The 26,332-nt window shown below is 39.7% G+C and overlaps 2 protein-coding genes across 3 annotated transcripts in view; both read left to right on the top strand.

Moving 5' to 3' along the window:
* On the top strand, positions 1 to 4,501 carry SMG8 (SMG8 nonsense mediated mRNA decay factor). Its single transcript, XM_004271755.3, has 4 exons — positions 1 to 1,798; positions 2,354 to 2,499; positions 2,773 to 3,645; positions 4,052 to 4,501. The coding sequence occupies exons 1-4, from the start codon at positions 40 to 42 to the stop codon at positions 4,247 to 4,249; spliced, it is 2,976 nt and encodes a 991-aa protein (XP_004271803.1). The 5' UTR covers positions 1 to 39; the 3' UTR covers positions 4,250 to 4,501.
* Positions 4,502 to 12,266: 7,765 nt separating this feature from the next.
* GDPD1 (glycerophosphodiester phosphodiesterase domain containing 1) overlaps positions 12,267 to 26,332 on the top strand; it is a 44,086-nt gene continuing 30,020 nt past the window's right edge. For both annotated transcript variants that reach the window (XM_004271753.3, XM_033431658.2), the window contains exons 1-2: positions 12,267 to 12,759; positions 25,426 to 25,468. In XM_004271753.3, coding sequence (XP_004271801.2) covers positions 12,282 to 12,759; positions 25,426 to 25,468 — 521 coding nt within the window. In that variant the 5' untranslated portion in view covers positions 12,267 to 12,281. The remainder of the gene's footprint in view (positions 12,760 to 25,425; positions 25,469 to 26,332) is intronic.

The raw sequence follows: 26,332 nt of genomic DNA, 5'->3' as shown, positions 1-26,332 counted from the left end.
CCGGTGGGACCGGAAGAACGCTAGAGTAGTCTCCGCACCATGGCGGGTCCTGTCAGTTTGAGAGAGCTTTTAATGGGCGCTTCAGCCTGGACAGGCTCTGAAAGTCCCGAGGGGTCCCCTACAGAGGGTGGTGGGAGCGCGGCTGGCGGACCGGAGCCTCCTTGGCGGGAGGATGAGATCTGCGTGGTGGGAATCTTCGGCAAGACGGCTCTGCGCCTGAATTCCGAGAAGTTTTCACTTGTGAACACCGTGTGCGACCGACAGGTTTTCCCCCTATTTCGCCGCCAAGATCCTGGAGACTCGGGACCTGGAATCAGGACCGAGGCTGGGGTCGTCGGGGAGGCTGGTGGAGCCGGGGTCCCTGGCGCCGGGTCCGGGGATCCAGTGCGGGGAGGTGTAGCTGTCGCGGAAGGGAACCGAACTGAGCCAGGTTCCCAGGACTACAGCCTTCTGCAAGCCTATTACAACCAGGAAAGCAAAGTTCTGTATCTTCTTTTAACTTCCATCTGTGACAATTCCCAGCTTCTCCGGGCTTGTCGGGCCCTTCAGAGCGGGGAAGCTGGAGGTGGCCTCCCTTTACCTCATGCGGAAGCGCACGAGTTCTGGAAGCATCAAGAGAAACTGCAGTGCCTCAGTCTCCTTTACCTTTTCTCCGTCTGTCACATCTTGCTTCTGGTCCATCCCACTTGTTCCTTTGACATCACTTATGATCGAGTATTCAGAGCCCTGGATGGACTGAGACAGAAAGTACTGCCCCTCCTCAAAACAGCCATTAAGGATTGTCCAGTTGGCAAAGACTGGAAGCTAAACTGCAGACCTTGCCCACCTAGACTCCTTTTCCTCTTTCAACTCAATGGAGCACTCAAGGTGGAACCCCCTCGGAATCAAGACCCAGCTCATCCAGAGAAGCCCAAGAAGCATTCTCCCAAAAGGAGACTGCAGCATGCCCTGGAAGACCAGATTTATAGAATCTTCCGGAAGAGTCGTGTCTTGACTAATCAGAGTATCAACTGCCTCTTTACTGTGCCGGCCAATCAGGCATTTGTGTACATAGTTCCTGGAAGCCAGGAGGAGGACCCAGTAGGCATGTTGCTGGACCAACTTAGGAGTCATTGTACTGTGAAAGACCCTGAATCTTTGCTGGTCCCTGCACCCCTTTCTGGGTCCAGGCGATACCAGGTGATGAGGCAGCACAGCCGACAACAGCTTTCTTTCCACACTGACACTAGCAGTTCCAGTTCTTCTGGGCAGCTAGTGGATTTCACTCTTCGGGAATTCCTATGGCAGCATGTAGAGCTAGTACTAAGCAAGAAAGGTTTTGATGACAGTGTGGGCAGGAACCCACAGCCTTCCCATTTTGAACTTCCTACTTATCAGAAGTGGATCTCAGCAGCTTCAAAACTGTACGAAGTAGCTATCGATGGGAAAGAGGAGGACCCGGGCTCTCCCACTGGGGAGCTAACGTCTAAGATTTTAAGCAGTATTAAAGTCTTGGAAGGGTTTTTGGATATTGACACAAAATTCTCAGAGAACCGGTGCCAGAAAGCTTTACCCATGGCCCATAGTGCCTACCAGTCAAATTTGCCTCATAATTACACAATGACTGTCCATAAGAATCAGCTTGCCCAGGCTCTTCGAGTATACAGTCAACATGCTAGGGGTCCAGCCTTTCACAAATATGCCATGCAGTTACACGAGGACTGCTACAAGTTTTGGAGCAATGGCCATCAGCTCTGTGAGGAGAGGAGTTTAACTGATCAACACTGTGTACATAAATTTCACTCCTTACCTAAATCAGGTGGCCAAAATTTTCTCAGTATTTTGAAATCAAAACTTTGAGCTGTGTTTTTATTCTTGTTTTAAGAGAGTTTGTTCATTATGTCTTTAAAAAGAGGGCCCTGCAGAAATTTACGTACATCAGATTTAAGTTTTTTCTCCTGCTGTAAAAAGAAAAATCAGCTATGACTACTAATTATGTTCTTGTATTTAAAGAATGAACCCTAGGGGATTAGTAAATGAGAACTATTAAATAATACAAAGTTTCAGGAATTTCATATTAACATTTTTACCTTTTGTTTAACTGAAATGAATATAGTGAAATGTATGGGCACTATGATGATGATAAAATTTACTTAGAGACCCTAAAAGTTTAGATTAAAAATACATATTATGTCATGTATTTTCACTTGCTTCTGTTAGATGTGTTTAGTCAAGTTTTTGTGTTTTGGGTGGTTTTTTACTTCTCATTTCCAAAGAACTGGTTGGAGAAATTTGGGGGTTAAGGTGCAATTGAATGCAAAATAAATTTGGGTCTGCATTGTGTGTAAAATTAATAGTGACTTATATTTTCCAGGAGAAAAACCAGAGCCTGATAGAAATCCTCCTGTGCTGTATCACAATAGCCGAGCTCGATCCACTGGTGCCTGTAACTGTGGAAGGAAACAGGCACCTCGAGATGATCCCTTTGATATCAAGGCAGCTAACTATGACTTTTATCAGGTAGACTCTACATTTTTTCCTCCTCTTCTCTCTCTCTTTTTTTTTTTTTTTTTTTGCTAACGACCATCTGAGTAAAAATATACTTTTTCAGGAGCAAAATATCTAGATAAGTAAATGTGACTTGCAGTGTGATATCTAACAAGGGAAATTTCTTTATATGTACTTATTTGCTTACCCATTAACTGTTGATCTTGCTTTTTAATGTGAAGCATGTGTTGTTTTCAGTGAAAGGTTCACAGGATTAGTTTGTTTGTTTTTTTCCTTCCTCCATAGCTTCTGGAAGAAAAATGTTGTGGAAAATTGGATCACATCAATTTCCCAGTATTTGAACCAAGTACTCCAGATCCTGCTCCTGCCAAAAACGAATCATCTCCTGCCCCTCCAGATGCAGATGCTGATAAACTTAAAGAAAAAGAACCTCAAACCCAAGGAGAGAGCACAAGCCTGAGTTTAGCTTTGAGCTTAGGCCAATCCACAGATAGTTTAGGTACCTATCCAGCTGACCCACAAGCAGGAGGAGATAATCCAGAAGTTCATGGTCAAGGAGAAGTAAAAACTGAGAAGAGACCAAACTTGGTTGATCGGCAGGCATCCACGGTTGAATATCTCCCGGGCATGCTACACTCAAATTGCCCCAAAGGTCTCCTACCTAAATTCTCCAGCTGGTCTTTGATTAAACTAGGCCCTGCTAAGTCTTATAACTTTCATACTGGTTTGGACCAACAGGGCTTCATTCCAGGAACAAACTATCTTATGCCTTGGGACATTGTCATCAGGACTAGGGCTGAAGATGAAGGAGACTTAGACACAAATTCTTGGCCTGCTCCAAATAAAGCTGTTCCTGGAAAGAGAAGTGCAGTTGTAATGGGAAGAGGAAGACGGCGAGATGACATAGCGCGAGCATTTGTGGGCTTTGAATATGAAGACTCTCGAGGACGAAGATTTATGTGCTCAGGACCTGACAAAGTAATGAAAGTAATGGGAAGTGGGCCCAAGGAATCAGCTTTAAAAGCCCTGAATAGTGATATGCCCTTATATATTCTGTCATCATCTCAGGGTAGAGGGCTAAAACCACATTATGCTCAACTTATGAGGCTTTTCGTTGTGGTTCCTGATGCTCCTTTGCAGATAATACTAATGCCTCAGGTAAGAAATATAACCCTTTTTGTCCTCAGACAAACAAAAAATGCCGGTGCTTGTTTTGATTATATGAAAAAAGTACAGGGTATCAAACTAATTAAACAGGTCTTAATTTTAAATACCTCTTATACCTAACATTGTGTTTCTTGAAAAATAGATTGTAGGTGTGTTAATCAGTTCACACCATCAATTCACGTCATCTGGTTAGAGGCAGAACTTGAAGTTAAAAATCTGTAGAAAAGCAGGATAGTATTTGAGATTATTTAATGTAATATCAGATATGATTGGAGTTAAGAATGTACACATTACCTGCTTAATCTTATGTGCTCTGTGAACTTATCCTTTGTTTAGGCACTTATCTTTCAGGTGTTTCTTATTGAAATATATTAATCATATAACCTGTGTTTTTCAGGTTCAGCCAGGCCCACCACCATGTCCAGTATTCTACCCAGAAAAACAAGAAATAACTCTCCCACCTGATGGCCTCTGGGTTTTGAGATTTCCATATGCCTACGTGACTGAGAGAGGACCTTGTTTCCCTACGAAGGAAAATGTGCAGTTGATGAGTTACAAGGTGCTCCGTGGGGTTCTTAAAGCAGTAACACAATAAGTGTTTTCCAGCCAGTACAGTCCTAAACTGGAGCTGATTTTTGGTTTTGGTGTGTATGGGGTGATTTTTGGTGTGTGATACTGTGTTTTCTTGAACATAAAATGTGTTTTGGTTACAGGAGTTCAGTATTTGGACAGTAATTGTTCCACTATTTCATGATATTGTTGATACTTATTGTAAATGGGGGTACAGCTTCCTAATAAACATTGTTTATTCTAGAAAAGGACCTGAAATACATGGTTGATACCTCTACTCTTTGTTTCTGTTTCACTGTCCATAATAAAACATATTTCTATTATAACTGAATGTTGCATTATCATGTTGAGCCAAAGCTTTGTTATTGCTAAAATGTTTTAGCTGGGATTTTCCTTAAAATGCTGCTCCTGAAATTATCTTCAAATCAAGATGATCCAGGGCTTCCCTGGTGGCGCAGTGGTTAAGAATCCACCTGCCAATACAGGGGACACAGTTTTGAGCCCTGGTCCAGAAAGATCCCACATGCTGCAGAGCAACTAAGCCCAGGCGCCACAACTACTGAGCCTGAGCTCTAGAGCTCGCAAGCCACAACTGCTGAAACCCGCGTGCCTAGAGCTTGTGCTCTGCAACAAGAGAAGCCACCGCAATGAGAAGCCCATGCACCACAATGAAGAGTAGCCCCTGCTCACCGCAACTAGAGAAAGCCCGTACACAGCAACGAAGGCCCAACGCAGCCAAAAAATAAATAAATTTTAAGAAAAGAAAAGGGGGAGAGAGAGAGAGAGAGGCAGAAACCACAGTATCTTTAAAAAAAAAAACGAGATGATCCAGTAGGTTATCTGGTAATTGTATGAGGACTTAATTGCAAAAATATGTCCTACTGTTTGGCTTACCATTCTGGTACCTGAGTTACATTGTTTTGTTCTCACCATTTTATTCTTGGACTGATGAGATACCATATTTTAAATGAATGCTCTCTGAACTAAAACTTATTTATCCAGGATATTAGTACATACTATGAAACAATTTGCTAAGTGATACAAATTTTATCAATTCATATCGATGTTAACGTTCACCAGCATCAACATGATGACACTGATATATCACTAATTAGCTAAGTGTGCAAAATAAGTTAATATGCCAGAATTCTAATGTAACTGATTATATTTTCCTGGGCACATTGATTTTGAAATGCTGAGCAAATAGAATTGGAGATTTTAGTTGCAATATATATGAAATGTAGTATTTGTTTTTATTTATTTATTTATTTATGGCTGTGTTGGGTCTTCGTTGCTGCACGCAGGCTTTCTCTAGTTGCGGCGAGCGGGGGCTACTCTTCATTGTGGTGCGTGGGCTTCTCATTGTGATGGCTTCTCTTGTTTGGAGCACGGGCTCTAGGCACGTGGGCTCAGTAGTTGTGGCGCACTGGCTTAGTTGCTCCACGGCATGTAGGATCTTGCTGGACCAGGGCTCGAACCTGTGTCCCCTGCATTGGCAGGTGGATTCTTAACCACCGTGCCACCAGGGAAGTCCCATGAAATGTAGTATTTGTTTAACACATCTTGCTACCAGCTTAAAACAGTTACTTACTTAGGTTTTGATTTTTAAATCTATATAGAGAAACACATAACTGGCAGCCAATTTAAAACTGTAATTTAATTAGGTGTATTTTTATGCCTATTTTACTGTAGTTTAATTAGGAAGAGAATCTGAGCCAATATGAAAATTAGTCTATATTCTTCTTTCATCTCAGCCTTATTTTTCATCCTTTTCCTTTGTATCTTTCACTCCTTTTATATCAGTTTTAAAAATCACAATTACTTTTGTATTAAGCATAGTCGTTGGTAGTTGCATTTGGGAAATATAGCTAGACTGTTCTGTAGGACATATACTAATAGTTGTATTGTTTTTTAATAGCCTCTAAGACTTGACTAACAGGTTGTGTAAGCTTGTAGGTCAGAGGAACTATAAGAAAGTAGTTTATGAGAACAGATAGATTTCAGAAGAGCAAACCTGTGTCTTTTTTTCTTTATTTCCTTTTTGATATCATTCTACATGGAACAACTTTACATTACTGCTTAAATTAGTAAGTAATTTTCCTTGATTATATTTGGTTACAGAAGCCACCTTAATTTGAATTTCTATAGCATTTTTAAATACAAAACTTTTTTTGTTTAAGTATTTACAGTGTTGTGTTAGTTCCTGGCACACAGCACAGTGATTCAGTTATACGTATATATATACATATTCTTTTTATTTTAATATACCCTTGTAGCTTATTCATTTTGTGCATAATATTTTGTTCCATCTGTTTGTTTGTTTGTTTATTTATTATTTGGCTGTGCTGGGCTGTGTTGCGGTGCGCGAGCTCCAGAGTGCACGGGCTCAGTAGTTGCGGTGCACAGGCTTAGTTGCCCAGCGACATGTGGGATCTTAGTTCCCGGACCAGGGTCAAATCCGCGTCCCCTGCATTGGAAGGCAGATTCTTAACCACTGGACCACCGGGAAAGTCCCTATATATGCATATTCTTTTTCACGTTCTTTTCCATTATGGTTTATTACAGGATATTGAATATAGTTCCCGGTGCTATACAGTAGGACCTTGTTTATCTTTTTTTTTAATTGGCCATGCCATGTGACTTGTGGGATCTTACTTAGTTCCCCAACTAGGGATGGAACCTGGGCCCTCAGCAGTGAAAGCACAGAGTCCTATCCACTGGACTGCCAAGGAAGTCCCTATCATTTTATATATAATAATTTGTACCTGCTAATACCAAATTCCTAATTTATTCCTCCCCCACCCCCTTTCCCCTTTGTTAGCCATAAGTTTGTTTTCTATGTCTGTGAGTCTGTTTCTGTTTTGTAAATAAGTTCATTTGTGTCATATGTTGGATTTTACATGTAAGATATCATATGGTATTTGTCTTTCTCTTTCTGACTTACTTCACTTAGTAAATACAAAATTTGTATGCTATTTGTACTTATAACTTGCTTAAGACACAATTGCAGCACTTCTTCATGCTTGTTTTTATCCATAAATAAGTTTACAGGGTGTCACATTAGAGAAATGTGGACTATGCAGGTATGTATTGCTTACTACCTTTCTCTTTAGTCCTACAAACCTTATTTCAGCAAACTTCAAACGTGATGCTTTTTTTAAAGAAATTATATTTCTTCTGTAGCAGCATTTGCATTGTCCTTTGCTTAGTAGATTTTTTTTTGAAATATAAGCAAATGTTTCAAATTGATTCTTTTTTAAGAATCACTAGGACAGAAGGGCATTCTTTGGCTTATTGGTAAGTCTTTTGATGTGTCCTTGAAGAGTTGTATAGAATTAAAATTTTTAGGAAGTAAATCATATTTTATTCAAGAGTGCTAACTATTTAAAGGACTACTATGATAAACCTTATAAAGTAAATTACATTAATCTAATTTTTTAAATGGTTTCATACATTGGTTTACTTAAAATTAAGACTCCCCTGCACTACTTAAACAGTGAGTTTTGTTTCTTAGTTTAAATTAAAAATTTAAAAAGACTTTAAAGGAACAGGAAAAAAATTAGAAAATTGGAACTAGAGAAGCCTGATTTATAAAAATAACAATAGCTACTGTGTACTGAATGGCACACAATAATAATAGCTATTTCTTGAATATCCTCTTGTTAGGTAATTTAGTAAGCATTTTGCATACATTGCCTCTAATCCTCAAAGCACTGCAAGATAGATATCATCCATTTTATCAGGAAATTAAAGCTTGAGGTGATTAAATAATTTGTCCCAGGTCACATAGCTAGGAAGTAACAAAGTCAGAATTTAAATTGAGGACTCTGACTTCAAAGCTGTACTCTTCCTATGTTCTGCCTTCTTAGAAAATATAAAAATAAAACCTGCGTGTCAGTTTCTCCAGCTGAATATTTTGATTCTGGTCTTAAGACTTGTGAATAGGTGAGTTTTGGGGTTTTTTTTAAGATTTATTATTTATTTACTTTATTATTTTTTTTGGCTGTGTTGGATCTTAGTTGTGGCATGCGGGATCTTCGTTGAGGCATGTGGGATCTTTTGTTGCGGCGTGTGGGTTTTTTCTCTCTCTGTAGTTGTGGTGCGTGCGTTCCAGAGCCCATGGGCTCTGTAGTTTGCGGTACGTGGGCTCTAGTTGAGGCACATGAACTCAGTAGTTGTGGCACGTGGGCTTAGCTGCCCCGCGTGGGATCTTAGTTCCCTGACCAGGGATCAAACCCACGTCCCCTGCATTGTAAGGCGGATTCTTTACCACTGGACCACCAGGGAAGTCCCCTGGGTGAGTTTTTAATGTCAGAAAAATGAGATATGGTAGACACTCTTAGAGGACTATATGACCACAGTTGCTTATTACTTCCTTTCTCCTACAAAGTTACATGTACTTGAGGATCAAGTGACTTATTTATTTGGCTGCCGGGTCTTAGTTGCGGCACGTGGGATCTTTGTTGAGGCATGCAAACTCTTAGTTGCTGCATGTGGGATCTAGTTCCCTGACCAGGGATCGAACCCGGGCCCCCTGCATTGGGAGCGTGGAGTCTTAGCCACTCGACCACCAGGGAAGTCTCGAGTATTGAGTGACTTTTATCCTTTATATTATCCTGGCTATTTTCTCAATATAAAAGCAAGACTCCTTAGTTTACAATCCCATGTAAAACAATTTTTGGTTATGAACATACCTTTGTTGTTTTTGTAAAATGAATATGTAGTCATTGTATCTGTTATTGTTTCATAGGTTTTTTTTAAACAAAGATAAGAATAAGTTACCTGAAGTTCCACTGCTTTGCTAAATGCTCTCTGCTAACCAGTGGCAACATTTTAGTGAATATCCTTCTAAACATCTCATGCAGACAGTCACATGTGGATATGTATTCAATTTTACATAACTGCAATCATAGAATACGTCTTGTTCTGTAATCTGCTTTTTTTCACTCTACAGTATATGGTAGACATTTTTCCTGTCAATAAATGAATGTATTATTAATAGCTGCATTGTTTTCCCTTATCATGAATTATATAATCTGTCCTTTATTGTTTGATATTTAGGTTCTTTTAAATTTAGGGCTTCTATGAACGATGGAATACCAGGGTGCATACATCTTTTATTAATACTTGTGAAATTTTCTTTGCAGAATAAACTGTTAGGCCTGGGATTGATGGGTCAAGGGATATACACATTTTACGTTTTGATATATTTTGCTAAATTGCCCTGAAGAAAGTTGAACCATGCTCTAACCTAGTATCAGATTCCCACTGTTAGAGTTGAGAATCCTAATGGCAGTCTGCCAGTCTGTCTGCACACTAGCTGTTTATTGCAGCAGTTTTCTTATTTAGAATAGTATCACACTGTAATTTATGGGTTCCTTTAGAACTCTTGGGTAAATGCCTTCTGGTCCCAATGATCTATGTTCCTAGTCAATTGCATCTGCTATCTAAAACCCTAATAATTTGGGCAATACAGTTGTAGATGGGGTTGAAATGACAGGTTAAGGAAACATTTGACTAGCATGAATGTTCTTTTCACTATACCGCATCCTGGATCTGCTACCTCTGATATGCTTCCAAGGACACTTTTTAAGTGGGAATTTCCTTAATGCTATCTTCTATGAAGAGCAAGATTATTTTTCAAATCTTTTATTTTTCGTAAGATCAGTACTATCTTCTCCAACCCCTTGAACTGAGTTAAGATTGATGACCTTGTTGTCATATCAGCCACTAGCTGTATAGTCTCGGGCAAACTACTTAACCTCTCCAGATATCAGTTTTCTCTTCTCAATGAAACAGGCCAGTGATTTCTTTTTTTTTTTTCTTTTCTTTTTTTTTTTTTTGCGGTACGCGGGCCTCTCACTGTTGTGGCTTCTCCCGTTGCGGAGCACAGGCTCCGGACACGCAGGCTCAGCGGCCATGGCTCACGGGCCCAGCCGCTCTGCGGCATGTGGGATCTTCCCCGACTGGGGCACGAACCCGTATCCCCTGCATTGGCAGGCGGACTCTCAACCACTGTGCCACCAGGGAAGCCCGATTTCTTTTTTTTTTTAAGTTTTTATTTTTCCTTATTTTTAACATTTTTTTGGCCATGCTGCACAGCATGCAGGATCTTAGTTTCCTGACCAGGGATGGAACCCATGCGCCATGCAGTGGAAGCCCAGAGTCTTAACCCCTGGACTATCAGGGAAGTCCCAGGCCAGTGATTTCTGATACTCTTTCTTTTCCAACATTTTCCCCCTATGATAATTGATTGCCTGTGCTAATTGCCTTTCTTGGCTTAAATAATGTCTTATTAACTTTGGAGTCTCATAAATTTCCCGCAAAATATGGCCTTCATCTTGGAAGATATCTCTCATCATATAAGTGCAATTTTTTAAAAGATGCTTTTCTACTATTATACTTTCACCTGTTCTTTCATTGGTGTTAATTTTCTTGGGCCTGCACTAAGGCATGTGTGCTCCTGCTTGGTTACTTATTTTGAATAATTCTGTATACTTTCCCCAACTTTGTTGCTGAATCCTAACCACTAGGCCACCAGGGAATTCCCTAGGATACTTTCAGTGCTTTCATTTTACTTCCTTAGATCCTCAAAATACTGCTCTGAGGTTAGATATTATTATCCCCCATTTTACAGATGTGAAACTGAGGCTTAAACTAAGTGATATGCCCAGAGTCACTCAGTTTATAAATAGCATAGCTATATCTATGGGTTCTAGGGACTTCCCTGGCAGCCCAGTGCTTAAGACTCCGTGCTTTCAGTGCGGGAGGTGTGGGTTCCATCCCTGTTTGGGGAACAAAGATCCCACATGCTGTGCAGTGTGGCCAAAAAGTAAATAAATCAATCAATCTATGGGTTCTACATTTAGAGCTCTGTCTGCTACGCCACTGGTGCCTCTATAGTTGAAGGTTAAATATTCTTAGTTACATTTTTTTCCCTGGTAATATTTATCATATACATATATCTATACTAATCATAAAGTAGTCATCAAATTTAAAGTTGCTGTCAAGAGAGATTTTGGAAAAGGGAAACAGAACCATGAGCACAGCTACTCTATAGGATATAATTTGACAGCCCTAAACAGATACTTTCCTTAATTCCTAACAAGGCAGTATTTTTCAACTTGTGAGTTCCCTTTAAATGTTGTTAATTTTAAGTTTGGTTGTATGTGGAAATTTTTATACTTAGTTCTCTTCTACAAAGGCTTTATCATTTCTTTGCGTATATTGGTGTTAGACCAAGAAATAAGACTACTGTGTTGGTAAACGGATGCAAAAGTCTTTCTCTGCAACTTTTTAAAATCTAATGAAGGCCCTTGTTTTCAAGAATCCTCCAAATTTTATTTACTCTTCTTAAAGGAAGGTAAAATCTTTGGGAAGTCATTATTAACAGAATGTGTGAGTTGGAAGTTATCATTTAGTAAAAAAATTCCTCATTTTACAGATAAGAAAACAGAAGAAAGAAATTTGCTTAAGGCCAGAGTCAAGAATCACATGATTTTAAATAATCACTCTGCATTCTACTTCTGTGAGAGACCTGTTTTTCTGGCCAAAATTTCTCCCTCAGCCCTGGGTTAATTCTTTTGCACTTAAATGTGGCTCTTAGAATTAGTAGTTTGTGTGGGATGAAAGGAAATTTAGTTTCCAGTCTTCCCAAGACTTTTAAGTTATAACCTATAACCTTGTCAACGTTTCCTTATTTTAAACGGACTTGTAAGTCAACAAACATTTGACTGCCTATCGCGTACAAGGCATGAGGTTTGCATTTTAACAGTAAAATGCGAGAGGAGAGGAACCATCCCTCAAATACTTGACTGATAAACTAGTACCTTTGATGGTATGTGTGACAAAAGGGAAAATTCTCCCTTGGCTGGACAAATGAGTGTGTTTATTATTTGTTTTCAGTAAGCTTTAACTCCTCCATCGGTAAGAGTTCTTTGCATTTCTTCGACTAGGGCTAAAGACGCGCCCTGGAATCATCCCTTTTTGATGTGAACTTTCTCATTATGTCAGGCCTTCCTGAAGGCTATCCTTGAATAGCCTTTTCGGTCCGAGTGATGGCGAAGGCACTGGCGGGTTTCCAAGCATTCGCCTCAACTTGCGCTGCGAGTCGGACCACAAAGCTAGGTGACAAAAGCGGGCTCTGGGACCTTCGCCGGCTCATACCCTGCAGCCTGAGCGCGCCTGCGTGTCGGAGCCCCTTTGTTGCTTGGCTGCCAGAGTCCGGCTGCGCCTGCGTGTTGGGCCGGCGCCGGCAAGTGCGCTGCACCGCTGGCACCGGCTGGGGGCGAACAGACCTCTTCAGCAGCTGCCGCCGCCGCTGCAGCCGTTGCGACCGTCTCAGCGGAGTTCAGAGGGCCAGGCGGTGGGAGACTTCCCACAGGGTGTCTGAGATGTCGTCCACCGCGGCTTTTTACCTTCTCTCCACCCTGGGAGGGTACTTGGTGACTTCCTTCTTGTTGCTCAAATACCCGACCTTGCTGCACCAGAGAAAGAAGCAACGATTCCTCAGTAAACACATCTCTCACCGCGGAGGTGAGAGGGGTCCCCAGAACCAGGTGGCGGAGGTGGGGGAGGCCCCCCACCTTGCCCCAGCACGACTAGAGCTGAGGGTCCTCCGCAAAAGGCAGGCGGGTGGAAATACGTGAGAGTTTGAGGAAGGATGGGCGTGTGTGGATAGAGGGCTCCCCCGGAGGTGAAGGCAGTGTGGAGGGGAGGTCGCCTGAAGGAAGGAAAGGGGTCTTGAGACAGAGCCAAGGTGGGGACCTCTCGAGTGCGGCGATGTCAGGGGTTCTCAGAAGGAGGAAGGACCAGGGTGAGAATGAAAGGTAGATGGAGGTTTCTCGGAGGAGGGAAGGATGATGGCAAGCTACCTTCCTAGCAGTGAGGCACAAGTGGGGAGCACCGGGCCGAGCCGGGGGTACCCCGCAGTGGGGAACCGGGAACAGACTTGTTCCGAGACAGCCAGTGGCTGAGCTTGTGGGAAGATGGGGCGAACTGCTTCCAGGGCTGAGGAACTGCGTGAACCTGGAGCGTGGTGCAGCCTGGGCATCTGCAGTCCCTGGGGGCCGGTCCCAATTCACCCCTCCATCCCCCCATTCTAAGCATGATAATTGAGAAGAGGGGGAAACCGAGTCCCTGAGCCGGGGACACGTCCCAAGGTCACGGTTATAGCTTGGGCTGGACTGGGACAGAAACTGGAGCGTCCTGGTTCCCAAAGCTGCAAACCTCGCACCTGTTTTTTTTTTTTCCAACCCCACCTTGCACCCCAGCAGTGACCGGTGGATTTCCAAAGACAAAAAGATGATTTAGTTAATGACAGGACTGTATTGTTTGACGAAAACAAAGAAGTTTCTTTTGGAACAGCGTCTTGCCAAAAGGAATGTAGATGAACCCTCTCATTTCCCAGACAGCAGGCCAAATCTTTGCCTCTTCATTATTGTGCAATAATGTCTTTATTTTATTTCACGCATGATGTATAAAATGTTGTGAGATTGGATTATTTCAATCAATTTTAGCTTGTTCTTTAGAGATGAATGTTAAACTAGGTTAAAATTGCTTGGAATTTACAGTCTAATACTTGAAATGGTAAAATTCTAGTTTACAGTCTAAAATTTGATTTAGTACCATGACTCCTTTGCTAACAAGAATTGGCCAGGAATAAGGGGTTTTTTTGTGTTTTGGGTTTTTTTTAATTTAATGAATTTATTTATTGGCTGCATTGGGTCTTTGTTGCTGCCCGTGGGCTTTCTCTAGTTGCGGCAAGCGGGGAGCTACGCTTCATCGCGGTGCGCAGGCTTCTCATTGCAGTGGCTTCTCTTGTTGTGGACCACGGGCTCTAGGTGCGCGGGCTTCAGTAGTTGTGGCACGTGGGCTCAGTAGTTGTGGCACACGACCTCTAGAGCGCAGGCTCAGTAGTTGTGGCACACAGGCTTAGTTGCTCCGCAGCATGTGGGATCTTCCCGGACCAGGGCTCGAACCCGTATCCCCTTCATTAGCAGACGGATTCTTAACCACTGCGCCACCAGGGAAGTCCCAGGAATAAGTTTTTAAATATCACAGAAGTACATTAGCATGCTTCTGTAAAATCTGTATAATTTAATCAGTTACACATAGTACTAAAGAGTGACTTCAGTGGTTATGCTAGTCTCCTACTCATGAAAAGTGTGAAAGGTTTTAAGGGATCTATCACCAGCTAAATGCCAAGTTATTTCTTATTTGGTTTACCTGTATTTTAATGGATACAAAGTTAAATTGTAGGATGACATATGACTACTAACGTGCCTTCAACCACTACAGCCAAAAAAACAACTTTTAGTGTTTGAGTTGTTGCCATAGAAGTATTTTCGATGGTAGTAGTCCTACTCTGGAAATAGTCAGTACCTTCTGCCAGTTGTGTTTACTGATTTAAAAAAAAGAAAAGTGTGCTTACTAAAAACCCAAAACAAAACTAGGTCCTCTAAAAAGCTATCTAAACGGTCGTTATGGGTGATCTAGATTTTATTTTAGAAGAAATAATCTTAACTCTGTAGGCTTGAAATACGTTTACAGTCCTAAATCACTGTAGTAAATTCCTGTGTGTTAGTGCTTAATATGCTTTTGTTGAGTATGTATGTCAAATAATACAGTTGAATCCAGGGTGATAGAGGATATATTTACTAAAAAACACTTTGTAACTCAAGATACTAAGTTTCTGGAAAATAATAGACTAGGAAGCAGTCAGCTTCTGCTTGCTTTTTATTTTTGTCTTGGACACTGATAACAGCAATCAGTGTTATCTGTGCAAACTTTTCCATGCATGTCACGAACATTTGGGCTAATTCTCTATTGCCCTAACTGCAAATACCTGATATTTCATGAAAACCAGATGTATTATCATTCCAAGATTGAAACATTGATCATTATATATGTATAAAGTATATACATCTGAATTGCTTTAACTTAAAACTCTTAATGTGTACTATATTATGTCTGCTATGAAAGCACTATCACCTGAGTCAGATTCTGGACCTATCACTAGTTAACCTTGGGAATAAGCCTTGGTTATTATAGAAGCAATATAACCTTGCTTCTCTTTGGGTTGTTATGAGGATTAGTTGTACAGAAAGCACTTTAAACACCGTACAATTGTTTAGAAATATAAGCATGGATACAAGGGGTCACATTTGTATTTTGCAATAGGACTTTGAGTTGAGTGAGAAAAAATGAGATCACCCTATACTTAATGTCTTAGTTTTAATGAACACTTTTGCCTTTTACTGATTGATTGTCCTTGAAAGTAGAAAATACTCTAATGTTTTAAAAATTAAGTGGTGTAGGCCTGCTTTGTTCTTACCTCATTAAAGCATACATTGTATTACATTATATTGTAATATCTGCTTCCCTTATTAGACTATGAGTTCCTCAAGGGCAGATTTTAGATTTTACTAATGCTTGGGTCTCTAGCCTCTAGTACAGATCCTAACATACACTTAAAATAATAGCTTGCTGTCTGCTAATTATCTATTGTGTGCTAGATACTTTCCATGTCTTTCCTTATCTATTTGACCAAAGAACACTTTTTGTAACTACAATGTATTGATGAAATACCAATAGGACCAAAGATGTACCCTTTGGGTTAAATCGAGAGCAAGTCATACTCTCAAAGTCTATTTTTATAATTTCTCTATGAAATTATGAATTTTATTAATATTTTTACAATTGCATAAGTAACTCATATTCATTGTAGAAAACTTGGGAAATATAGAAATTAAAAAAGAAAAAATAGTTCCTAAAACTCACCATCCAGACATAATCTCTGTTAACATTTTGAAGTATGTCTTTTTTTTTTTAATATTTATTTTTATTTATTTATTTGGCTGTCAGGTCTTAGCTGCCGTACGTGGGATCTTCGTTGCCGTGTGTGGGATCTTTTAGATGTGGCATGCGAACTCTTAGTTGTGGCATGGGGGATCTAGTTCCCTGACCAGGGATTGAACCCGGGCGCACTGCACTGGGAGCATGGAGTCTTAGCTACTGGACCACTAGGGCAGTCCCCTGAAGTCTATCCTTTAAGTACGTATTTTACTACATTTGGAATCATACCATATATACACATATTTCAAATGCCCACTGAGTTAACTAGAGTTAGGATAGCAGGGAAATAACTTTTTCATACTCCCTAAGCTATCTCTATGGGCCAATTGAATTCAGCAACAGGCTTTTAAAAAAGAGATTCATTTATTAGGGTTCGGTGGCCAAAGAATTAAAAAAAAAATCATCAACTGATAAATTCCTCACCTTACCTTTTAATCTTTCACCCTTGGTTGCAAGGCAAAGTATTGCCACAATCTGGGCATTTTGCCAGATTGATTCCAGAGGTGATAAGTTTGAGGGTAAATATTGCTCATGGACACTGACTGCTTCTGAGTCCTAAACTTTGTTTGCTCAAGGAGGAAAGTGAGGCATCAGTTTGAGTCTCAAAGTGTCACTGGAAGTATTTTGGTTTTGGTTTTGTATGAGTGTGTAAAGGGAGGGTAAAAGCAGGTGTTATCTATATTTCCCTGTATTAAAAAAATTATACATATTACAAACTTAGAAAAATTAAATATCGTTATAGAAAAAGTTGAACGTATGACAAGATAGCAAAAACCACTTATTGAAAAGAGCACACATATGGTGGTTAGTTGGTAAATGCTGCCGCTGTATCAATATACACTTTGAATATCATCCTTCTGTGCTATTGATGTGTTTAATTTTTTTCTTATATCTGCAAATATATATTTCACTAATATTTTCCCCTTGAAATATAGAAACAATTCCGCAGTGTTCCAGGGATCACATATTGAGAAATGCTCTTTTGTATATACCATCTGTAGTCCTTACAAGCTCTTCATGCTCTTATGGAAATATATATAGTTTCCAAAGTGCACTATAAATGTTGAATGAACAAGTGAACTTAGAAGTGGAGAAGGAACTTACTTTGTTGCTTGATTTACTGAATAACAACTCCATTTTAAGTTGATATAAGGTTATGTCTTCAAACATTAAAATATGTTTTATTTGCACTAACCTATCTTTTCCAATATCAGAAAAATTTTAATTTGGAAGTTGTTCTTTTGTGGCTTGTGCACATTGTCATATTTGTCATTGGTTTTATAAACATCACACACACACACACACACATATAGCATGTATACAAAAGATGTTAATGATAGTGGTCATTGGAGGATAACTGTAAAACAAGTATACAATGTTTGTTGAATGTTTATTGGTATATAAAACATTTGGGAGGTAAAAAGGAAACTGACCAGACATTTCTTTCCTTTACAGCATTTAAATCTAATTAAAGATACAAAAGAGAATGTTTCCTTTACTTTTCCTATCCTAACAGAAATTAACCAGTCACAAAGTAATTATGAGGTACTATTAAGAGAGGAAAGTTAACATAGAATGAAAAATTGGGAAATATAGCTTTGTATAGTATTAGGAAGTGAAGCTTTCTCAAAGAAGTGAAAAATGAGAACTGGCGGAGAGGGAGGCAGGGGGACGTAAGCAGAGAAACTATGAACAAATTATAGTAGGACAGCATGTCAAATCTATGATACTCATCCTCATCCACATTTCATAATTAACTTCATAACTAATTAACAAACTTTTGTTTACATGTTGAATGGTTATTTGCAAAGCCAGGCATTAAGCTGCTTATTGAGGAAAAAGAAAAATTAACGGCAGGTGTGCTCTATGAATGATATGATGATAATTGAAAGGAGAAGGAATTCAAACCATTTTGTGAGAGAAGAGCTATCACCAAATAATTCTTTGGAGAGGAATGGCATACTTTTAAATTAGTCTACTTTTAAATTAATCCCTTAGTTACTCTCGGGGCTTTCACCATATGAATCTTAACAAGTAATTTGTGGGTATTATCATTGTGGGATTTATCTTCAAGCTTTACAAACAAGTATAAGAATATGGAAATAAGGACCAATACGAGTAACTTATCTGTAAAACTGAAATAAGGAGAAATATGAATGGAAGCATAGAAACTGCAGCATAGTTAGTGGTAAAAAGGGTGGGATATGAAGTCATACTGCTTATGCTCGAAATTCAGTTCCCTTGTTGGCTATGTGATCTTACCCAATTTTATTTCCGGAGATGCCAGAAATCTTGCCATGGTTGTGGGCATTTTAATGAAATAATATATAGAGTGCTAAGCTCAGTATCTAGCTTCTATTAATTATTAATATCTTGACCACCTTTTCAATATTTTATTTAGTACTGGCTATTAATTTTATAAAGTAGATCAAAGATCTTAATAATGCTTGCATGCTTAAGCTCTTAGGTTTAAATGAATTACAAATAAAATTAATATGGAAAGGAGACATAAAAGACAAACAGGTAGACTTTGAATGTAAATATTAGTAGTAAAAATTATATTAACTGTGGGGAAATTTATTTCAGATTTCTGAATCTCTATTTTATATTTTTCCTAACTCCTTTTCCTCAAAACAAAAAGAGCCAACTATAAGTATCTTTCGAACTTTTTATTATGGAACATTTTAATCATATACAAAAGTAGTAAGACTCTATCACTCAGATACAAATAATTATCAACTCATGCCCAATGTTGTTTCATCTGTATCCCTGCCCATTCTTCTCACCTGTATTATTTTGAAACAAATATCATATCGTTTCAAACTTAATAAATATTTGTTGAACACTGTTTTGTGGAATATTCTTACACATGTATATTACAAATCCCTTGCTATTGAAATTTGAGAAGGCTTACTTTCCCATCCCAACTTTGGAACCAACTTAGAAATAAAATGCATGCAACAGAAAGATAGAGGTTTGGGACTTCCCTGGCAGTCCAGTGGTTAAGACTCTGTGCTTCCACTGCAAGGGACTCAGGGAACTAAGATCCTGCATGCTGCGCCGAGCAGAAATTTTGTTCCTTCTGAGGGTGGGCCACTCCAAATTAAGTGGACTATGAAGGTCTGAGTCACAGATGGACGGACAGCTCTTTCTCCTACGTGGCTTCTGCTCTCATGGGGAGGAGTATATGAGGGAATAAAGAAGGGTTAAAAGTGTTCCTTCCATTCTTTTCCCTCCTTGCGGACTAGAGTGGAATTTTCCTTCACTAGGTGGGAACAGGTAGCTGGGGATAGATGTTCCTCTCAATACTTGCCTTCAAAAAGCCTTCTAGGGCTTCCCTGGTGGCACAGTGGTTGAGAGTCCGCCTGCCGATGCAGGGGACACGGGTTCGTGCCCCAGTCCGGGAAGATCCCACATGCCGCGGAGCGGCTGGGCCCGTGAGCCATGGCCGCTGAGCCTGCGCGTCCGGAGCCTGTGCTCCACAACGGGAGAAGCCACAACAGTGAGAGGCCCGCGTACAGCAAAAAAAAAAAAGCCGCCTCAGGGTTTAGGTGGTGTACCAGAATATAAAAAACATAGACTTAGAAATAAAGACTTTTTGAACAAACATTTAGGCATAGCATACATGTGGTAGCACTAACCTTAAGTGTACAGCTTAATATCTTTTTTAATATATGTGTACATCCAAGTAGCCATTTACTCAGATCAAGATATAGAACATTTCTAGAATCCCATAAGATTCCCTTGGTTCCCTTCCCAGTCTATCCTTCTCCATCCCCAGAGATGACCACTCCTCTGACTTTTCTGATCATTGAATTTTTAAAAAATTTATTTTATTTTTGGCTGCGTTGGGTCTTAGTTGCTGTGCGCGGGCTTTCTCTAGTTGCGGTGAGTGGGGGCTACTCTTCCTTGTGGTGCCCGGGCTTCTCATTGCAGTGGCTTCTCTTGTTGCGGAGCACGGGCTGTAGGCGCACGGGCTTCAGTAGTTGCAGCCTGCGGGCTCTAGAGCACAAGCTCAGTAGTTGTGGTACACGGGCTCAGTTGCTCCGCAGCATGTGGGATCTTTCCGGACCAGGGCTTGAACCCATGTCCCCTGCATTGGCAGGTGGATTGTTAACCACTGCACCACCAGGGAAGCCCTGATCCTTGATTATTTAAGACAGTGGTTTTCAAAGTGTGGTCTGTGGGCTCCTGGGAGTCCCCAAGACCTTTCATGGGTCTACAAGGTCAAAATTATTTTCATAAGACATTACTTACCTTTTTCACCTTGTTGACATTTGCACTGATGGTGCAAAAGCAGTAGTCGGTAAAACTGCTGTTGCTTTAGCACGAATGAAAATACTGGTACCAAATGTACTAGTAGCCATTGTATTCCTCACCATCATGCACTCACATTTTTTTTTAAAAAGGCAGTTTCATTTAAGAATATCTTTGATGTATTAGAAAAATTATTAATTTTATTAAATTTCAATCCTTGAGTACACATAAGTTTTAATATTCTGTGTGACAAAATTGGAAGTACACAAAAATCACTTTTGCTGCATACCAAAGTAGGAAGATGATTGTCTTGAGGAAAAGTACTTGTGCAATTGCTTGAATTCTGAGCTGAATTAGCCTTTATTGTTTTCCACAGAACACCATTTTTTTTTTTACATCTTTATTGGAGTATAATTGCTTTACAATGGTGTGTTAGTTTCTGCTTTATAACAAAGTGAATCAGTTATACATATACACATGTTCCCATACCTCTTCCATCTTACGTCTCCCTCCCTCCCACCCTCCCTATCCCACCCCTCCAGGCGGTCACAAAGCACCAAGCTGATCTCCCTGTGCTATGCGGCTGCTTCCCACTAGCTATCTACCTTACGTTTGGTAGTGTATATATGTCCATGCCTCTCTCTCTCTTTGTCACAGCTTACCGTTCCCCCTCCCCATATCCTCAAGTCCATTCTCTAGTAGGTCTGTGTCTTTATTCCTGTCTTACCCCTAGGTTCTTCATGACATTTTTTTTTCCTTAAATTCCATATATATGTGTTAGCATACGGTATTTGTCTTCCTCTTTCTGACTTACTTCACTCTGTATGACAGACTCTAGGTCTATCCACCTCATTACAAATAGCTCAATTTCATTTCATTTTATGGCTGAGTAATATTCCATTGTATATATGTGCCACATCTTCTTTATCCATTCATCCGATGATGGACATTTATGTTGTTTCCATCTCCGGGCTATTGTAAATAGAGCTGCAATGAACATTTTGGTACATGACTCTTTTTTTTTTTTTTTTTTTGCGGCACACTGGCCTCTCACTGTTGTGGCCTCTCCCATTGCGGAGCACAGGCTCCGGACGCGCAGGCTCAGCGGCCATGGCTCACGGGCCTAGCCGCTCTGCGGCATGTGGGATCTTCCCAGACTGGGGCACGAACCCGTGTCCCCTGCATCGGCAGGCGGACTCTCAACCACTGCGCCACCAGGGAAGCCCCATGACTCTTTTTGAATTATGGTTTTCTCAGGGTATATGCCCAGTAGTGGGATTGCTGGGTCATATGGTAGTTCTATTTGTAGTTTTTTAAGGAACCTCCACACTGTTCTCCACAGTGGCTGTATCAATTTACATTCCCACCAACAGTGCAAGAGGGTCACAGAACCCCATTTTCACTTAAAAAACTGACGAACTCGTTATTCAGCCTTGAGTATTCAACAGATATGTTCTTGAAAATTAATAAAGTGAGTCTGTCATTAGAAGAAAAATAATCTAGCTGCCTTCTTTTAAAGCAATGCCAATGATTAAATTTGACCTTTCAAGCAAAAATTAGACTTCTGAAAAACTTGTATCATCCACTGTGAGCGTGGTAGCTTTCCAATTTTTAAAGATTTTGCAGATGATATCAGGTATTAACAAATGTGATTTTTAAAAAATATTGTCTAATGAAATGTGTTAGTATTTAGAAGATCAGCATAATTCAGTGAATCAGTATTTTCCAAAAAACCATGCATGGGTGAAAGATCCATTCAAAGTTCAAGATGGGCTAATCGATTTTCATGTAATAGAGTATGAAGAGGTCATTAATACGGTTCAGATTCCACATTACAACTAACTTTTAAGAATCTGCCATTTGTTGAATTTTGGTGCAGTATCACAGAAGAATCTTTCTTTTCCAACTATCTGTGTGAAGGTTGATATGTACATATGAAGCAGATACGAGAATCTGGCTGCCTTCTATTAAGCCAGACATTAAAGAGATTTGCAAAAGTGTAAACCAATGCCACTCTTAGTGTTAAATATTTTTGTCAGATCGTTATTTTTCATAAAATGTTATGTTAATGTAATGGATTTATTATTGTTATTTTCAAAGTTTTAAAATTTAGAAGTCAATTTCTAATATGTAATTATTAATGGATATAACCCACATAATCAAAAGCTCTTTGAGGGACTTCCCTGGTAGCGCAGTGGTTAAGAATCCTCCTGCCAGTGCTGGGGACACGGGTTTGAGCCCTGGCCCGGGAAGATCCCACATGCCGCAGAGCAACTAAGTCCCTGCGCCACAACTACTGAGCCTGCATGCCACAACTACTGAAGCCCATGCGCCTAGAGCCCATGCTCCGCCACAAGACAAGCCACCGCAATGAGAAGCCTGCACATCGCAACGAAGAGTAGCCCCTGCTCGCCACATCTAGAGAAAGCCCTTGTGCAGCAACGAAGACCCAACGCAGCCAAAAATAAATAAATTAGTTAATTAATTTTTAAAAAATGCTTAAAAAAAAGCTCTTTGAGGTACTCAGTAAGAGTCCTGAGACCAAAATGGTTAGGACCTGCTAGTTTAAGGCATTAACTCTTGACTGTAATAAGAATCATTGTAATCTGAAGTAATTTTTTTATAAAGTGCTTCACAGAGGAGTTGAGAAGTGAATATTTCCCCCCCACTCCACGCGGCTTGCAAGATCTTAGTTCCGTGCCCTCAGCAGTGAAAACACGGAGTCTTAACCACTGGACTGCCAGGGAATTCCCAAACGGATTGTTTATTGTACCAAAAAGCAAGGAAATGAAAAGGACACAGAAGTCAGCTTGAAGGAGCTAATGATGTTGACTTTGATTACTTGGTGAAAGTGGTGTCTGCCAGACTTTTCCGTTGTGAAGTTACTTTTTCTCTTTGTAGTTAGTAAGTATTTTTGTAGGAAAGTACTTTGAAACCACATAAACACTCCATTCCTTATCAAACTTTTGGTCCAGTTATTAAAGTGGATTCAGAATATCCTATTTTGTTTAATGGTTTAAAGTTTGTTACTATCATTATTTTGATGCTAACATTGTCTCAGGTTTGGCCAGTGAGAGCTTCTTCAAACTGGCTTCTGTGTCCTGTTAACTTCCTTGCTTTTTGGTACAACAGGCAGCAGTTTAACCTAATCTACAAGTAACCATTTTAGCACTCTTTTCTTTTAGGTAGCATTCTAGAGTGCTTTGTTCTTGAATATTGATGATCTGTTTATAACATATTTCCTTAGTTTTTGACTAAAACAAGCACTGACTGGACTTTTAAAAGTCATTTAATGTCAAAAGAGCACTTACTTTTGAAAAAACTTTAATCTCCATATTTGCTTCATCTGTTTTCTATTGTGCTTTAACTCTAGTAATTAAAGTGAACCTAAAGTCAAAGTAGTAGCTTTTAAAAATATATATATATATATATATTTATTTATTTATTTATTTTGGCTCCACCGGCTCTTAGTTGCGGCACATGGGATCTTTAGTTGCAGCATACAAACTTCTTAGTTGTGGCACACGGACTTCATAGTTGCAGCATGTGGACTCTTAGTTGTAGCATGCATGTGAGATCTAGTTCCCTGACCAGGGATCAAACCTGGGCCCTCTGCATTGGGAGTGTGGAGTTTTACCCACTGGACCACCAGGGAAGTCCCCAAAGTAGCTTGTTTCACATAGGTACCCCTTTCTCTCTGCTAAACTGATGGAACTTTTAGAACATTAGGTTAATATATTCATTTCTTCATACCTTGTGTTTCTATTGATTATTAATTAGGTTGCCATAAAAATACAATCTAACAATATAAAAGAAGAAAACTCTGATACTCTCGCAAATATGTTCAGATGTTATTGTATGTAAGACATTTTAATTCTATTATTTGAACAGCACCTTAAACTTGAATTGCCTCTTTTGTTAAGAAGAAATTGTCGGGCTTCCCTGGTGGCGCAGTGGCTGAGAGTCTGCCTGCCAATGCAGGGGACACGGGTTCGAGCCCTGGTCTGGGAGGATCCCACATGCCGTGGAGCAACTAAGCCCGTGAGCCACAACTACTGAGCCTGCGCATCTAGAGCCTGTGCTCCATAACAAGAGAAGCCACGACAATGAGAAGCCCGTGCACCGCGATGAAAAGTAGCCCCCGCTCACCGCAACTGGAGAAAGCCTGGGTACAGAAACGAAGACCCAACACTGCCAAAAATAAATAAATAAATACATAAATTTATTTAAAAAAAAAAAAGAAATTGTCTGTTTTTCCAAGTATTTAGAAAAGTATTTCCAAAGTATTTTTCCTGTGCATTCCATTAATTATTCGGCTAAAAAGTTCGTTTGGGTTTTTCTTCTCTGTTGTTTTTTTAAAAAATATTTATTTAGGCTGCTCCAGGTCTTAGTTGCATCATGTTAGCTCTTAGTTGTGACATGCATGTGGGATCTACTTCCCTGACCAGGGATTGAACCCAGGCCCCCTGCATTGAGAGTATGGAGTCTTAGCCACTGGACCACCAGGGAAGTCCCTTCTCATCCTTATAGATAGGGAAGCTCAGCCATAGAAAGGTGAGGTAATTTTCCCAAGGTCACACAAGTATCAAACAGACTTGAGAGCAGAGATCCTAACGCCAGAGCCCCACCCTCAACTACTACACTATATTACCCTCAGCCAAGATGATTAAAACAGTCACTTCTCTTAAGTAATTAATGGGAAAGGGAGAAAAGAGATGGGTAAACACTTTATGCTATAAATATGATAAATGCCTTAGTAGAAAGATGCGTGAGAGACCTTGGGGACCCAGAGGAGAGACACTTTAACTCTGAGGAGGTGTATATGTGCAAGTCCTCCTCTGTCTTTTCTATTATAGCTTTAAATGCATGTTTAGGTTCTTGTAACCCTTCTGCGTTGCTGTGGCTGTGCTTTGATCTTTGATTCTTCTTGGTGCAGCTAAAAGCAATTCAAAATACCCCTACATTCTTTAAAACACTTGTAATGTCTACATAATATACAAACATCATGATTCATTTGATGTATCTTTTTTAGGTGAATTTCTGGCAAAATAAAATGTTCAAATTAGCTTCAATTTAATGTTTTCACAGGTGCTGGAGAAAATTTGGAGAATACAATGGCAGCCTTTCAGCAGTAAGTATATAAAAAGGTATTCTTTTCTTTTACAGTTTATCTTTAAAGTGATGATGATTCACCAAGTGAGGATAGTACACGTGTAGCATCCACTTGTGGTAGTTGTTTCTATTTTATTAAAATGGCTTTTTTTTTTTTTTTTTTTTTTTTTTTAGTTAGTCTGAAGTGTTACAAAGAGTGTTAGGCTTCTGCATAACTGAAAAACTAGATCAGAGTTTTGGGTAATCAAAAGATACTATAGTTCCAAAGCTGAAAGAAGACATTTGTAACAAGGCACATACTGTGTGTAATGCTAATTAGCCTCAGAGAGAAAGAGAAAAGGAGAAAATGAAAACACTGTTACATTGGCTGTTATTTATGAGTAGGATTATGTGTCTACTCAGTAATTCTTCCACAGGTCAGGTCAAGCTGTCATCTGGTCTTTCTTCTTTGAAGCCTTAGGAGTGTTGATCTTATTTTTTAAAATCAGGTAAATTTTTTTTTCAATTTTTAGATTATTCATATTTCATATAGATGTCTTTTAGAGCACCTCACAGAGAAGCAGCCGGAGACACAGGAATGAAAGCTGATTGATACCTTGTTCTTTGTCTTAGAGTGAATGATTATCATCAGTCTGTGGTAATGGTGCGAACAGTTTTCTGTTCCCTGAAAAATAAGACGGGGAATGTGATAAGTTAACTCCCATGAAAAACATTACTATCCATATTTAGTAAGAAAAATATTTTCTTATGTAATTTTTGAGCCATTTTTATGTGTATAATTGGGGCCAATAAATCAGGATAATTTGGCTTAAGTTTTTGTTCTGCTTCTCATCATTCAAAGACACTTTAGAGATTACTTTTCCTGTTACCAGGTCCCAAGGTA

This window comes from Orcinus orca, chromosome 19 (genome assembly GCF_937001465.1).
Source record: "Orcinus orca chromosome 19, mOrcOrc1.1, whole genome shotgun sequence".
Taxonomy (NCBI): Eukaryota; Metazoa; Chordata; class Mammalia; order Artiodactyla; family Delphinidae; genus Orcinus; species Orcinus orca.
The sequence above is the reverse complement of the archived record's forward strand: the minus strand, read 5'-3'. Positions and strand labels throughout refer to the sequence as shown.

Coding starts and splice junctions, on each gene's coding strand:
- SMG8 (XM_004271755.3), top strand. CDS start 40: ATGGCGGGTCCTGTCAGTTTGAGAGAGCTTTTAATGGGCGCTTCAGCC. Junction 2,500..2,772: donor CTAACTATGACTTTTATCAG/GTAGACTCTACA, acceptor CTTCCTCCATAG/CTTCTGGAAGAAAAATGTTG. Junction 3,646..4,051: donor AGATAATACTAATGCCTCAG/GTAAGAAATATA, acceptor TGTGTTTTTCAG/GTTCAGCCAGGCCCACCACC.